The sequence below is a fragment of the Procambarus clarkii genome, chromosome 5 (assembly GCF_040958095.1).
Source record: "Procambarus clarkii isolate CNS0578487 chromosome 5, FALCON_Pclarkii_2.0, whole genome shotgun sequence".
Classification (NCBI taxonomy): Eukaryota; Metazoa; Arthropoda; class Malacostraca; order Decapoda; family Cambaridae; genus Procambarus; species Procambarus clarkii.
In genome coordinates this window covers 60,154,904-60,169,903 of record NC_091154.1, presented here as the reverse complement: position 1 = coordinate 60,169,903, position 15,000 = coordinate 60,154,904, and the positions used below count along the sequence as shown (strand labels likewise).

Here is a 15,000-nt window from a genome sequence, read left to right as displayed (position 1 = left end):
TCTCCCACTCTCTCTCTCCCACTATCTCTCTCCCACTATCTCTCCCGCTCTCTCTCTCTCTCTCTCTCTCTCTCTCTCTCTCTCTCTCTCTCTCTCTCTCTCTCTCTCTCTCTCTCTCTCTCTCTCTCCCTCCCTCCCTCTCTTTCCTTCCCCCTCCCTCTCTGCCCACACTCACACACACACACACACACACACACACACACACACACACACACACACACACATACATACACACACACACGCACCTCCCCCCTCTCTCCCTCACCCGCTCTCTCCCTCTCCATCTCTCTCCCTCTCCTCGCTCTCTCTCCTCTCTCCCTCTCCATCTCTCTCCCTCTCCTCGCTCTCTCTCCTCTCTCCCTCTCTCTCCCTTCTGCCTCTCTCTCCATCTCCTCCCCCCCCTCCCCTTCTACTTTCTTCTCACTTCAGTGGAAGGGTCGGATCGCCCCCACCCACCCATTTATCTCTCCCTATATCACTCCCTTTCTTTCTCTCTCTTTGACTCTCTCTCTCTTCCTCTCTCTCTCTCTCTCCCTCCCCCATCCCGCTCTGCTCTCCTGACACATCCTATCACGGCACCACTATAGGAACAGGGGCAAGCATGGCAGCCAGAGGTACCAGGGGAACAGGGAAGAGCCAAGGTGACGAAATGAAGGAAATGTTTGCCCAGTTTCTGGAGGACATCAAGAGTGAGATGCAAGAAATGATGCAGGAAATAAAGAACGAAATAAGCAACCTGAAAAGAGAGCTGACAGCAGCAAAGGAGGAGATTAGAGCCCTCAAAGAGAATGGTATCGAGGCTGAGAATCAGAAAACCATCCAGGGAGAAGGTGGTAATAGTTTTTTGGATGAGAATGCCACAATAAAAGAAACTTTTGCGGAAATACTAAAAAAAATAACTCTGAAGTAATGACTGCAGTGATGGAGGTGGCCATGAAAGCAGCCACCTCACAGGAGGTGGCACGCTCCACTAGCCAACACTGCTGGAAAGGAACAGATCAGTGGTTGCTGTGGGTATTAAAGAGCAGGAAGGTTCTAATAGGACAGAGTGGAATGACAAGGACAAAGCAGCAGTGAATGAAGTACTAAAGGCACTAGACATGGAAGGGGCTGAGCATAGCATTGAGAAGGTTTTCAGGCTAGGTTGGTACAACAAAGACCGAGACCGAATGATAAAGATAGTGTTTGCAAACGAGAGCACAAAGGAGAAGATCCTATCAAGGAAGAGCTCCCTGAAAAACGTGGGAAAATTAAAAAATGTATTCCTCCAGAGAGACATGACAAGGGAGGAGAGAGCCGTGGTGGCAGAAGCAAGGAAGAGGCGCAGGGCGAGAGGGGAAAGCCAGGAAGTCACAGCTCCCAACACAACACCCCCAGAGGCGAGGGGGGAACCCACAACCAGCTACTCAGTAACACCAGAAGGGAGGACAACCCTGCCACCCTCCTCTGCATAGAAAACCCCCCCTACCCCAAACCCTCCCTGCCCCCACTCAAATGTTCAGCAAAATCTCCCTCCCCCCCACACCCAATCCCCACCCTTCTACCCCTCCCCTCCTCCCGAGTCCTCCCTTCCCCCCCTTTCCTTCTCGTCCTCCCTCCCCTTTCACCCCATACCCTCCCTGTCCATCCCCCTTCACTGGATCCCCCGCCCCTCATCCCAGTATCCTCTGAGACCCTGTTATCCACCTCACAGGTCCTCACACCCATGGAACAGCCTCCCCCACCAGCAGAACACTCACCAAGGAGGCGATTTGAGAAGGGACAGAAGAAAGTGAGCCTCAAAGGGATGTACACTAACATAGATGGAATTACAGATAAAGCAAATGAGCTTGGAGAACGGGTACTAGAGGAAAACCCAGACATAATAGCCCTCACAGAAACAAAGCTCACGAAAACGATTACAAACGCAGTGTTCCCACAGGACTATTATGTTATTAGGAAAGAGAGGTAAGGAAGAGGTGGGGGTGGTGTAGCTCTGCTGGTAAGAAAAGGCTGGGATTTTGAGGAGATGGATATTCAGGGCTGTGAAGGTTTCAGTGACTACATAGCAGGTACCGTAACAAATGGAGGGAAAAAAATTATAGTCGTAGTCATATATAATCCACCACCAAATGACAGAAGACCTAGACAGGAATATGATAGAAACAACATGGCCACCATTAACATAATAGAAAGAGCAGCTTCTGTTGCTAGCAGGAATGGATCTGGACTACTAATTATGGGAGACTTCAACCATGGGAAGATAGATTGGAAGAACAGAGACCCGCATGGAGGACCAGAAACATGGAGAGCTAAGCTGCTGGACGTGGCAACAAGAGACTTTCTAAGCCAGCACATCAAAGAACCAACAAGGATGAGAGGAGAAGATGAACCAGCAATGCTTGATTTGATATTTACCCTAAATGAGTGGGATATAAGGGAAGTTAAGATGGAAGCGCCCTTGGGAATGAGTGACCACAGTGTATTGAACTTTGAGTACCTGGTAGAGCTAGGACTTATCTCCCCCAAAAAAGAACTAGGAATCAAAAGGCTGGCATACCGAAAGGGGAATTATGAACAGATGAGAAGTTTCCTAAGTGAAATACCTTGGGACACAGACCTCAGTGATAAGTCTGTACAGGGTATGATGGACTATGTTACCCAAAAGTGTCAGGAGGCAGTAAATCGGTTCATCCCGGCCCAAAGGGAAAAATCCGAGAAGCAACAGAAGAATCCATGGAATAATAGAGAATGTATGGGAGCGAAGAAACTGAACAAAAGGGCGTGGAGGAACTTCTGGAATAACAGAACACCAGAAAGCAGAGAGAGATACCAGAGAACCAGGAATGAGTACGTCAGGGTGAGAAGAGAAGCAGAGAAAAGTTTTGAAAATTATATAGCAAACAAAGCCTAGACCGAACCAAAGCTACTCCACAGTCACATCAGAAGGAAAACAACAGTGAAAGAACAGATATTGAAACTTCGAACCGGCGAGGACAGGTATACAGAGAATGACAGAGAGGTGTGTGAAGAACTCAACAAGAGGTTCCAGGAGGTCTTTACAATAGAACAAGGTGAGGTCACTGTGCTAGGAGAAAGGGAGGTAAACCAGGCGGCCTTGGAAGAGTTCGAAATTACGAAAGAGGAGGTCAAGAGACACCTGCTGGAACTGGATGATAGAAAGGCTGTTGGTCCAGATGGGATCTCACCATGGATACTGAAAGAGTGTGCAGAGGCACTTTGCTTGCCACTCTCCATAGTGTATAGTAAGTCACTGGAGATGGGAGACCTACCAGAAATATGGAAGACGGCGAATGTGGTCCCAATATACAAAAAGGGCGACAGGCAAGAGGCACTGAACTACAGGCCAGTGTCCTTGACTTGTATACCATGCAAGGTGATAGAGAAGATCGTGAGAAAAAACCTGGTAACACATCTGGAGAGGAGGGACATCGTGACAAATCGCCAACATGGGTTCAGGGAGGGTAAATCTTGCATTACAGGCTTGATAGAATTCTACGATCATGTGACAAAGATTAAGCAAGAAAGAGAGGCCTGGGCGGACTGCATTTTCTTGGATTGTCGGAAAAGAAAAGTGACACAGTACCGCATAAGAGGCTGGTACATAAGCTGGAGAGACAGGCAGGTGTAGCTGGTAAGGTGTTCCAGTGGATAAGGGAGTATCTAAGCAATAGGAAGCAGAGAGTTACGGTGAGTGGTGAGACCTCCGATTGGCGTGAAGTCACCAGTGGAGTCCCACAGGGCTCTGTACTCGGTCCTATCTTGTTTCTGATATATGTAAATGATCTCCCGGAGGGTATCGATTCATTTCTCTCATTATTTGCGGACAATGCTAAAATTATGAGAAGGATTAAAACAGAAGAGGACTGTTTGAGGCTTCAAGAAGACCTAGACAAGCTGAAGGAATGGTCGAACAAATGGTTGTTAGAGTTTAACCCAACCAAATGTAATGTAATGAAGATAGGTGTAGGGAGCAGGAGACCAGATACAAGGTATCACTTGGGAGATGAAATACTTCAAGAGTCCGAGAGAGAGAAAGACCTGGGGGTTGATATCACGCCAGACCTCTCCCCTGATGCTCATATCAAGAGGATAACAGCAGCAGCATATGCCAGGTTGGCTAACATAAGAACGGCCTTTAGAAACTTGTGTAAGGAATCTTTCAGAACATTATATACCACATATGTCAGACCAATCCTGGAGTATGCGGCACCAGCATGGAGTCCACATCTAGTCAAGCATAAGACTAAAATGGAAAAGGTTCAAAGGTTTGCCACCAGACTAGTACCCGAGCTGAGAGGTATGAGCTACGAGGAGAGACTATGGGAATTAAACCTCACTTCGTTGGAAGACAGAAGAGTTAGGGGGGACATGATTACCACATTCAAGATCCTCAAGGGAATTGACAGGGTTAATAAAGACAGGCTGTTTAACACAAGGGGCACACGCACTAGGGGACACAGGTGGAAACTGAGTGCCCAAATGAGCCACAGAGATATTAGAAAGAACTTTTTTAGTGTCAGAGTGGTTGACAAATGGAATGCATTAGGAAGTGATGTGGTGGAGGCTGACTCCATACACAGTTTCAAGTGTAGATATGATAGAGCCCAATAGGCTCAGGAACCTGTACACCTGTTGATTGACAGTTGAGAGGCGGGACCAAAGAGCCAGAGCTCAACCCCCGCAAGCACAACTAGGTGAGTACATACATACATACATACATACATACTTAAACATACTCCACCATTAATACATGCCTAGACAATAGCCTGTTTTGGCCACCTTTGCCCCATTTAGTTGCCTGACATTGTAAGTCAGGCAGTGATATTTATATCTCACATAATAGATCAAGCAGTGATTTGTGAATCCCACATAATAGATCAACCAGTGATTTGTGAAACCCACATAATAGATCACCCAGTGATATGTGAATCCCACATAATAGATCAACCAGTGATATTTGTATCGCATCTAATAGCATATCTAGTAAAGTTTGTAATCAATCTAATAGATAAATTTATTATTATTCTTACCTGTAAAATAGTCAACCTGTGATGTTTGTAACCCATATAATAGATCGGAGAGAAATATTTGTATACACTAAATAGATCAACAAGTGACGTTTATAACCAACATAATAGATCAATCAATGACGTTCAAAACCAATATAATAGATCATCCAATGATATTCAAAACCAACATAATAGATCAACCAGTGACGTTCATAACCAACATAATAGATCAACCAGTTACGTTCCTAACCAACACAACAGATCAACCAGTGACGTTCCTAGCCAACATAATTGATCAACCAGTAACGTTCCTAACCGACATAATAGATCAACCAGTGACGTTCCTAACCAACATAATAGATCAACCAGTGACGTTCCTAACCAACATAATAGATCAACCAGTGACGTTCCTAACCAACATAATAGATCAACCAGTGACGTTCCTAACCAACACAATAGATCAACCAGTGACGTTCATAACCGACATAATAGATCAGGCTGTAGTGCTTCAACCCCACAGATGCACTAAGCTGTGTTCTTGTGTTCCTCAGAACACACAATCCGGTGTTCGTGGTGACCAGTGATGACCCAGAGTGGTGCAAGAACAACTTTAAGGACAAAGATATTGTTTATGCTGGTGAGTATTGTGGTGGTGGTGAGCGTTGTGGTGGTGGTGGTGAGTGTTGTGGTGGTGAGTGTTGTAGTGGTGGTGAGTGTTGTGGTGGTGGTGAGTGTTGTGGTGGTGAGTGTTGTAGTGGTGGTGAGTGTTGTAGTGGTGGTGAGTGTTGTGGTGGTGGTGAGTGTTGTGGTGGTGGTGAGTGTTGTGGTGGTGGTGAGTGTTGTGGTGGTGGTGAGTATTGTGGTGGTGGTGAGTGTTGTAGTGGTGGTGAGTGTTGTGGTGGTGGTGGTGATTGTTGTGGTGGTGGTGAGTGTTGTAGTGGTGGTGAGTGTTGTGGTGGTGGTGAGTGTTGTGGTGGTGGTGGTGAGTATTGTGGTGGTGGTGAGTGTTGTTGTGGTGGTGAGTGTTGTGGTGGTGGTGAGTATTGTGGTGGTGGTGAGTGTTGTGGTGGTGGTGAGTATTGTGGTGGTGGTGAGTGTTGTGGTGGTGGTGAGTGTTGTGGTGGTGGTGGTGAGTGTTGTGGTGGTGGTGAGTGTTGTGGTGGTGGTGAGTGTTGTGGTGGTGGTGAGTATTGTGGTGGTGGTGAGTGTTGTAGTGGTGATGAGTGTTGTGGTGGTGGTGGTGAGTATTGTGGTGGTGGTCAGTGTTGTGGTGGTGGTGAGGGTTGTGGTGGTGGTGGTGAGTATTGTGGTGGTGGTGAGTATTGTTGTGGTGGTGAGTGTTGTGGTGGTGGTGAGTGTTGTGGTGGTGGTGAGTGTTGTAGTGGTGGTGAGTGTTGTGGTGGTGGTGAGTATTGTAGTGGTGGTGAGTGTTGTGGTGGTGGTGAGTATTGTAGTGGTGGTGAGTGTTGTGGTGGTGGTGAGTATTGTAGTGGTGGTGAGTGTTGTGGTGGTGGTGAGTGTTGTGGTAGTGGTGGTGAGTATTGTGGTGGTGGTGAGTGTTGTTGTGGTGGTGAGTGTTATGGTGGTGGTGAGTGTTGTGGTGGTGGTGAGTGTTGTGGTGGTGGTGAGTATTGTGGTGGTGGTGAGTGTTGTGGTGGTGGTGAGTATTGTAGTGGTGGTGAGTGTTGTGGTGGTGGTGAGTATTGTAGTGGTGGTGAGTGTTATAGTGGTGGTGAGTGTTGTGGTGGTGGTGGTGAGTATTGTGGTGGTGGTGAGTGTTGTAGTGGTGGTGAGTGTTGTGGTGGTGGTGAGTGTTGTAGTGGTGGTGAGTGTTGTGGTGGTGGTGGTGAGTATTGTGGTGGTGGTGGTGAGTGTTGTGGTGGTGGTGAGTATTGTGGTGGTGGTGAGTGTTGTGGTGGTGGTGAGTGTTGTGGTGGTGGTGGTGAGTATTGTGGTGGTGGTGAGTATTGTTGCGGTGGTGAGTATTGTAGTGGTGGTGAGTGTTGTAGTGGTGGTGAGTGTTGTGGTGGTGGTGGTGAGTGTTGTGGTGGTGGTGGTGAGTGTTGTTGTGGTGGTGAGTATTGTGGTGGTGGTGAGTGTTGTGGTGGTGGTGAGTATTGTAGTGGTGGTGAGTGTTGTAGTGGTGGTGAGTGTTGTGGTGGTGGTGGTGAGTGTTGTGGTGGAGGTGGTGAGTGTTGTGGTAGTGGTGGTGAGTGTTGTGTTGGTGGTGAGTGTTGTGGTGGTGGTGGTGAGTGTTGTGGTGGTGGTGAGTGTTGTGGTGGTGGTGGTGAGTGTTGTGGTGGTGGTGGTGAGTGTTGTTGTGGTGGTGAGTATTGTGGTGGTGGTGAGTGTTGTGGTGGTGGTGAGTATTGTGGTGGTGGTGAGTGTTGTGGTGGTGGTGAGCATTGTGGTGGTGGCGAGTGTTGTGGTGGTGGTGGTGGTGGTGGTGAGTGTTGTTGTGGTGGTGAGTGTTGTGGTGGTGGTGAGTATTGTAGAGGTGGTGAGTGTTGTGGTGGTAAGTATTGTGGTGGTGATGAGTATTGTGGTGGTGGTGGTGGTGAGTGTTGTGGTGGTTGTAAGTATTGTGGTGGTGATGAGTATTGTGGTGGTGGTGAGTGTTGTGGTTGTGGTGAGTGTTGTAGTGGTGGTGAGTATTGTGGTGGTGGTGGTGGTCGTGGTGTGTGTTGTTGTGGTAATGGTGAGTATTGTAGTGGTGGTGAATATTGTGGTGTTGGTGAGTATTGTGGTGGTGGTGAGTATTGTGGTGGTGGTGAGTATTGTGGTGGTGGTGAGTGTTGTGGTGGTGGTGAGTGTTGTGGTAGTGGTGAGTATTGTGGTGGTGGTGAGTGTTGTGGTGGTGGTGGTAGTGAGTATTGTGGTGGTGATGGTGACTGTTGTGATGGTGGTGAGTATTGTGGTGGTGGTGAGTATTGTTGTGGTCGTGGTGAGTGTTGTGGTGGTGGTGAGTATTGTGATGGTGGTGAGTGTTGTGGTAGTGGTGAGTATTGTGGTAGTTATGACTGTTGTGGTAGTGGTGGTGAGTGTTGTGGTGGTGGTGAGTGTTGTGGTGGTGATGAGTATTGTGGTGGTGGTGGTGAGTGTTGTGGTGGTGGTAAGTGTTGTGGTAGTGGTGGTGAGTGTTGTGGTGGTGGTGAGTGTTGTGCTGGAGGTGAGTGTTGTTGTGGTGGTGGTGAGTGTTGTGGTGGTGGTGAGTATTGTGGTAGTTATGACTGTTGTGGTGGTGGTGGTGAGTGTTGTGGTGGTGGTGAGTGTTGTGGTGGTGGTGAGTATTCTGGTGGTGGTTAGTATTGTGGTGGAGGTGGTGAGTGTTGTGGTGGTGGTGAGTATTGTGGTGGTGGTTAGTGTTGTTGTGGTGGTGAGTGTTGTGGTGGTGGTGAGTGTTGTTGTGGTGGTGAGTGTTGAGGTGGTGGTGAGTATTGTGGTGATAGTGAGTGTTGTGGTGGTGGTGAGTATTGTGGTGGTGTTGAGTATTGTGGTGGTGATGAGTATTCTGGTGAGTATTGTGGTGGTGGTGAGTGTTGTGGTGGTGGTGGTGAGTATTGTGGTGGTGGTGAGTGTTGTGGTGGTGAGTATTGTGGTGGTGATGGTGACTGTTGTGATGGTGGTGAGTATTGTGATGGTGGTGAGTATTGTGGTGGTCGTGGTGAGTGTTGTGGTGGTGGTGAATATTGTGGTGGTGGTGGTGACTGTTGTGGTGGTGGTGGTGAGAATTGTGGTGGAGGTGAGTATTGTGGTGGTGGTGAGTGTTGTGGTGGTGGTGAGTATTGTGGTGGTGATGAGTATTGTGGTGGTGGTGGTGGTGAGTGTTGTGGTGGTGGTGAGCATTGTGGTGGTGATGAGTATTGTGGTGGTGGTAATGGTGTGTGTTGTTGTGGTGATGGTGAGTGTTGTGGTGCTGGTGAGTATTGTGGTGGAGGTGAGTATTGTGGTGGTGGTGAGTGTTGTGGTGGTGGTGAGTATTGTGGTGGTGATGAGTATTGTGGTGGTGGTGGTGAGTGTTGTGGTGGTGGTGAGCATTGTGGTGGTGATGAGTATTGTGGTGGTGGTAATGGTGTGTGTTGTTGTGGTGATGGTGAGTGTTGTGGTGCTGGTGAGTATTGTGGTGGTGGTGAGTGTTGTGGTGGTGGTGAGTGTTGTGGTGGTGGTGAATGTTGTGGTGGTGGTGAGTGTTGTGGTGGTGGTGAGTATTGTGGTGGTGGTGAGTGTTGTGGTGGTGGTGAGTATTGTGGTGGTGGTGAGTATTGTGGTGGTGGTGGTGAGTATTGTGGTGGTGGTGAGTGTTGTGGTGCTGGTGAGTACTGTGGTGGTGGTGAGTGTTGTGGTGGTGGTGAGTATTGTGGTGGTGGTGAGTATTGTGGTGGTGGTGGTGAGTGTTGTGGTGGTGGTGAGTGTTGTGGTGCTGGTGAGTATTGTGGTGGTGGTGAGTGTTGTGGTGGTGGTGGTGAGTATTGTGGTGGTGATGGTGACTGTTGTGATAGTGGTGAGTATTGTGGTGGTGGTGAGTATTGTGGTGGTCGTGGTGAGTGTTGTGGTGGTGGTGAGTATTGTGATGGTGGTGAGTGTTGTGGTAGTGGTGAGTATTGTGGTAGTGGTGAATGTTGTGGTGGTGGTGGTGAGTATTGTGGTGGTGGTGAGTATTGTGGTGGTGGTGAGTGTTGTGGTGGTGGTGAGTGTTGTTGTGGTGGTGAGTATTGTGGAGGTGGTGGTGAGTGTTGTGGTGGTGGTGAGTGTTGTGGTGGTGGTGAATGTTGTGGTGGTGGTGAGTGTTGTGGTGGTGGTGGTGAGTGTTGTAGTAGTGGTGGTGAGTGTTGTGGTGGTGGTGAGTATTGTGGTGGTGGCGAGTGCTGTGGTGGTGGTGGTGGTGAGTGTTGTGGTGGTGGTGAGTATTGTGGTGGTGGCGAGTGTTGTGGTGGTGGTGGTGGTGAGTGTTGTTGTGGTGGTGAGTGTTGTGGTGGTGGTGAGTATTGTGGAGGTGGTGAGTGTTGTGGTGGTGGTGAGTATTGTGGTGGGTGAGTGTTTTGGTGGTGGTGAGTATTGTAGTGGTGGTGAGTGTTGTGGTGGTGGTGAGTATTGTGGTGGGTGAGTGTTGTGGTGGTGGTGAGTATTGTGGTGGTGGTGAGTATTGTGGTGGTGGTGGTGAGTGTTGTGGTGTTGGTGAGTGTTGTGGTGCTGGTGAGTATTGTGGTGGTGGTGAGTGTTGTGGTGGTAGTGAGTATTGTGGTGGTGGTGAGTATTTTGGTGGTTGTGGTGAGTGTTGTGGTGGTGGTGAGTGTTGTGGTGCTGGTGAGTATTGTGGTGGTGGTGAGTGTTGTGGTGGTGGTGGTGGTGAGTATTGTGGTGGTGATGGTGACTGTTGTGATAGTGGTGAGTATTGTGGTGGTGGTGAGTATTGTGGTGGTCGTGGTCAGTGTTGTTGTGGTGGTGAGTATTGAGATGGTGGTGAGTGTTGTGGTAGTGGTGAGTATTGTGGTAGTGGTGACTGTTGTTGTGGTGGTGGTGAATATTGTGGTGTTGGTGAGTGTTGTGGTGGTGGTGAGTGTTGTTGTGGTGGTGAGTATTGTGGTTGTGGTGGTGAGTGGTGTGGTGGTGGTGAGTGTTGTGGTGGTGGTGAATGTTGTGGTGGTGGTGAGTGTTGTGGTGGAGGTGGTGAGTGTTGTGGTAGTGGTGGTGAGTGTTGTGTTGGTGGTGAGTGTTGTGGTGGTGGTGGTGAGTGTTGTGGTGGTGGTGAGTGTTGTGGTGGTGGTGGTGAGTGTTGTGGTGGTGGTGGTGAGTGTTGTTGTGGTGGTTAGTATTGTGGTGGTGGTGAGTGTTGTGGTGGTGGTGAGTATTGTGGTGGTGGTGAGTGTTGTGGTGGTGGTGAGCATTGTGGTGGTGGCGAGTGTTGTGGTGGTGGTGGTGGTGGTGGTGAGTATTGTGGAGGTGGTGAGTGTTGTGGTGGTGGTGAGTGTTGTGGTGGTGGTGAGTGTTTTGATGGTGGTGAGTATTGTAGTGGTGGTGAGTGTTGTGGTGGTGGTGAGTATTGTGGTGGGTGAGTGTTGTGGTGGTGGTGAGTATTGTGGTGGTGGTGAGTGTTGTGGTGGTGGTGAGTGTTGTGGTGGTGGTGGTGAGTATTGTGGTGGTGATGGTGACTGTTGTGATGATGGAGATTATTGGGGTGGTGGTGAGTATTGTGGTGGTCGTGGTGAGTGTTGTGGTGGTGGTGAATATTGTGGTGGTGGTGGTGACTGTTGTGGTGGTGGTGAGAGTTGTGGTGGTGGTGAGTGTTGTGGTGGTAAGTATTGTGGTGGTGATGAGTATTGTGGTGGTGGTGGTGGTGAGTGTTGTGGTGGTGGTAAGTATTGTGGTGGTGATGAGTATTGTGGTGGTGGTGGTGGTGAGTGTTGTGGTGGTGGTGAGTGTTGTAGTGGTGGTGAGTATTGTGGTGGTGGTGGTCGTGGTGTGTGTTGTTGTGGTAATGGTGAGTATTGTAGTGGTGGTGAATATTGTGGTGGTGGTGAGTATTGTGGTGGTGGTGAGTATTGTGGTGGTGGTGAGTATTGTGGTGGTGGTGAGTGTTGTGGTGGTGGTGAGTGTTGTGGTGGTGGTGAGTATTGTGGTGGTGGTGAGTGTTGTGGTGGTGGTGGTGGTGAGTATTGTGGTGGTGATGGTGACTGTTGTGATGGTGGTGAGTATTGTGGTGGTGGTGAGTATTGTTGTGGTCGTGGTGAGTGTTGTGGTGGTGGTGAGTATTGTGATGGTGGTGAGTGTTGTGGTAGTGGTGAGTATTGTGGTAGTTATGACTGTTGTGGTGGTGGTGGTGAGTGTTGTGGTGGTGGTGAGTGTTGTGGTGGTGATGAGTATTGTGGTGGTGGTGGTGAGTGTTGTGGTGGTGGTAAGTGTTGTGGTAGTGGTGGTGAGTGTTGTGGTGGTGGTGAGTGTTGTGCTGGAGGTGAGTGTTGTGGTGGTGGTGGTGAGTGTTGTGGTGGTGGTGAGTATTGTGGTAGTTATGACTGTTGTGGTGGTGGTGGTGAGTGTTGTGGTGGTGGTGAGTGTTGTGGTGGTGGTGAGTATTCTGGTGGTGGTTAGTATTGTGGTGGAGGTGGTGAGTGTTGTGGTGGTGGTGAGTATTGTGGTGGTGGTTAGTGTTGTTGTGGTGGTGAGTGTTGTTGTGGTGGTGAGTGTTGTGGTGGTGGTGAGTGTTGTTGTGGTGGTGAGTGTTGAGGTGGTGGTGAGTATTGTGGTGATAGTGAGTGTTGTGGTGGTGGTGAGTATTGTGGTGGTGTTGAGTATTGTGGTGGTGATGAGTATTCTGGTGAGTATTGTGGTGGTGGTGAGTGTTGTGGTGGTGGTGGTGAGTATTGTGGTGGTGGTGAGTGTTGTGGTGGTGAGTATTGTGGTGGTGATGGTGACTGTTGTGATGGTGGTGAGTATTGTGATGGTGGTGAGTATTGTGGTGGTCGTGGTGAGTGTTGTGGTGGTGGTGAATATTGTGGTGGTGGTGGTGACTGTTGTGGTGGTGGTGGTGAGAATTGTGGTGGTGGTGAGTATTGTGGTGGTGGTGAGTGTTGTGGTGGTGGTGAGTATTGTGGTGGTGATGAGTATTGTGGTGGTGGTGGTGGTGAGTGTTGTGGTGGTGGTGAGTATTGTGGTGGTGATGAGTATTGTGGTGGTGGTAATGGTGTGTGTTGTTGTGGTGATGGTGAGTGTTGTGGTGCTGGTGAGTATTGTGGTGGTGGTGAGTGTTGTGGTGGTGGTGAGTATTGTGGTGGTGGTGAGTATTGTGGTGGTGGTGGTGTGTGTTGTGGTGGTGGTGAGTGTTGTGGTGCTGGTGAGTATTGTGGTGGTGGTGAGTGTTGTGGTGGTGGTGAGTATTGTGGTGGTGGTGAGTATTGTGGTGGTGGTGGTGAGTGTTGTGGTGGTGGTGAGTGTTGTGGTGCTGGTGAGTATTGTGGTGGTGGTGAGTGTTGTGGTGGTGGTGGTGGTGGTGGTGAGTATTGTGGTGGTGATGGTGACTGTTGTGATAGTGGTGAGTATTGTGGTGGTGGTGAGTATTGTGGTGGTCGTGGTGAGTGTTGTGGTGGTGGTGAGTATTGTGATGGTGGTGAGTGTTGTGGTAGTGGTGAGTATTGTGGTAGTGGTGAATGTTGTGGTGGTGGTGGTGAGTATTGTGGTGGTGGTGAGTATTGTGGTGGTGGTGAGTGTTGTGGTGGTGGTGAGTGTTGTTGTGGTGGTGAGTATTGTGGAGGTGGTGGTGAGTGTTGTGGTGGTGGTGAGTGTTGTGGTGGTGGTGAATGTTGTGGTGGTGGTGAGTGTTGTGGTGGTGGTGGTGAGTGTTGTAGTAGTGGTGGTGAGTGTTGTGTTGGTGGTGAGTGTTGTGGTGGTGGTGGTGAGTGTTGTGGTGGTGGTGAGTGTTGTTGTGGTGGTGGTGAGTGTTGTTGTGGTGGTGAGTATTGTGGTGGTGGTGAGTGTTGTGGTGGTGGTGAGTATTGTGGTGGTGGTGAGTGTTGTGGTGGTGGTGAGTATTGTGGTGGTGGCGAGTGTTGTGGTGGTGGTGGTGGTGAGTGTTGTTGTGGTGGTGAGTGTTGTGGTGGTGGTGAGTATTGTGGAGGTGGTGAGTGTTGTGGTGGTGGTGAGTATTGTGGTGGGTGAGTGTTTTGGTGGTGGTGAGTATTGTAGTGGTGGTGAGTGTTGTGGTGGTGGTGAGTATTGTGGTGGGTGAGTGTTGTGGTGGTGGTGAGTATTGTGGTGGTGGTGAGTATTGTGGTGGTGGTGGTGAGTGTTGTGGTGGTGGTGAGTGTTGTGGTGCTGGTGAGTATTGTGGTGGTGGTGAGTGTTGTGGTGGTGGTGAGTATTGTGGTGGTGGTGAGTATTTTGGTGGTTGTGGTGAGTGTTGTGGTGGTGGTGAGTGTTGTGGTGCTGGTGAGTATTGTGGTGGTGGTGAGTGTTGTGGTGGTGGTGGTGGTGAGTATTGTGGTGGTGATGGTGACTGTTGTGATAGTGGTGAGTATTGTGGTGGTGGTGAGTATTGTGGTGGTCGTGGTCAGTGTTGTTGTGGTGGTGAGTATTGAGATGGTGGTGAGTGTTGTGGTAGTGGTGAGTATTGTGGTAGTGGTGACTGTTGTTGTGGTGGTGGTGAATATTGTGGTGGTGGTGAGTGTTGTGGTGGTGGTGAGTGTTGTTGTGGTGGTGAGTATTGTGGTTGTGGTGGTGAGTGGTGTGGTGGTGGTGAGTGTTGTGGTGGTGGTGAATGTTGTGGTGGTGGTGAGTGTTGTGGTGGAGGTGGTGAGTGTTGTGGTAGTGGTGGTGAGTGTTGTGTTGGTGGTGAGTGTTGTGGTGGTGGTGGTGAGTGTTGTGGTGGTGGTGAGTGTTGTGGTGGTGGTGGTGAGTGTTGTGGTGGTGGTGGTGAGTGTTGTTGTGGTGGTGAGTATTGTGGTGGTGGTGAGCATTGTGGTGGTGGCGAGTGTTGTGGTGGTGGTGGTGGTGGTGGTGGTGAGTATTGTGGAGGTGGTGAGTGTTGTGGTGGTGGTGAGTGTTGTGGTGGTGGTGAGTGTTTTGGTGGTGGTGAGTATTGTAGTGGTGGTGAGTGTTGTGGTGGTGGTGAGTATTGTGGTGGGTGAGTGTTGTGGTGGTGGTGAGTATTGTGGTGGTGGTGAGTGTTGTGGTGGTGGTGAGTGTTGTGGTGGTGGTGGTGAGTATTGTGGTGGTGATGGTGACTGTTGTGATGATGGAGATTATTGGGGTGGTGGTGAGTATTGTGGTGGTCGTGGTGAGTGTTGTGGTGGTGGTGAATATTGTGGTGGTGGTGGTGACTGTTGTGGTGGTGGTGAGAGTTGTGGTGGTGGTGAGTGTTGTGGTGGTAAGTATTGTGGTGGTGATGAGTTTGTGTGGTGGTGGGTGAGTGTGTGGTGGTGGTAAGTATTGTGGTGGTGATGAGTATTGTGGTAGTGGTGTGTGTGAGTGTTGTGGTGGTGTGTGAGTGTGGTGGTGA

General features: G+C 49.6%; 1 protein-coding gene across 1 annotated transcript in view; it reads left to right on the top strand.

The window, feature by feature from the left end:
* The window catches only part of LOC138352299 (galactoside alpha-(1,2)-fucosyltransferase 1-like), a 115,043-nt gene that overhangs the window by 93,845 nt on the left and 6,198 nt on the right, over positions 1-15,000 (top strand). Inside the window, exon 4 of the mRNA XM_069304674.1 lies at positions 5,564-5,649. Coding sequence (XP_069160775.1) covers positions 5,564-5,649 — 86 coding nt within the window. The remainder of the gene's footprint in view (positions 1-5,563; positions 5,650-15,000) is intronic.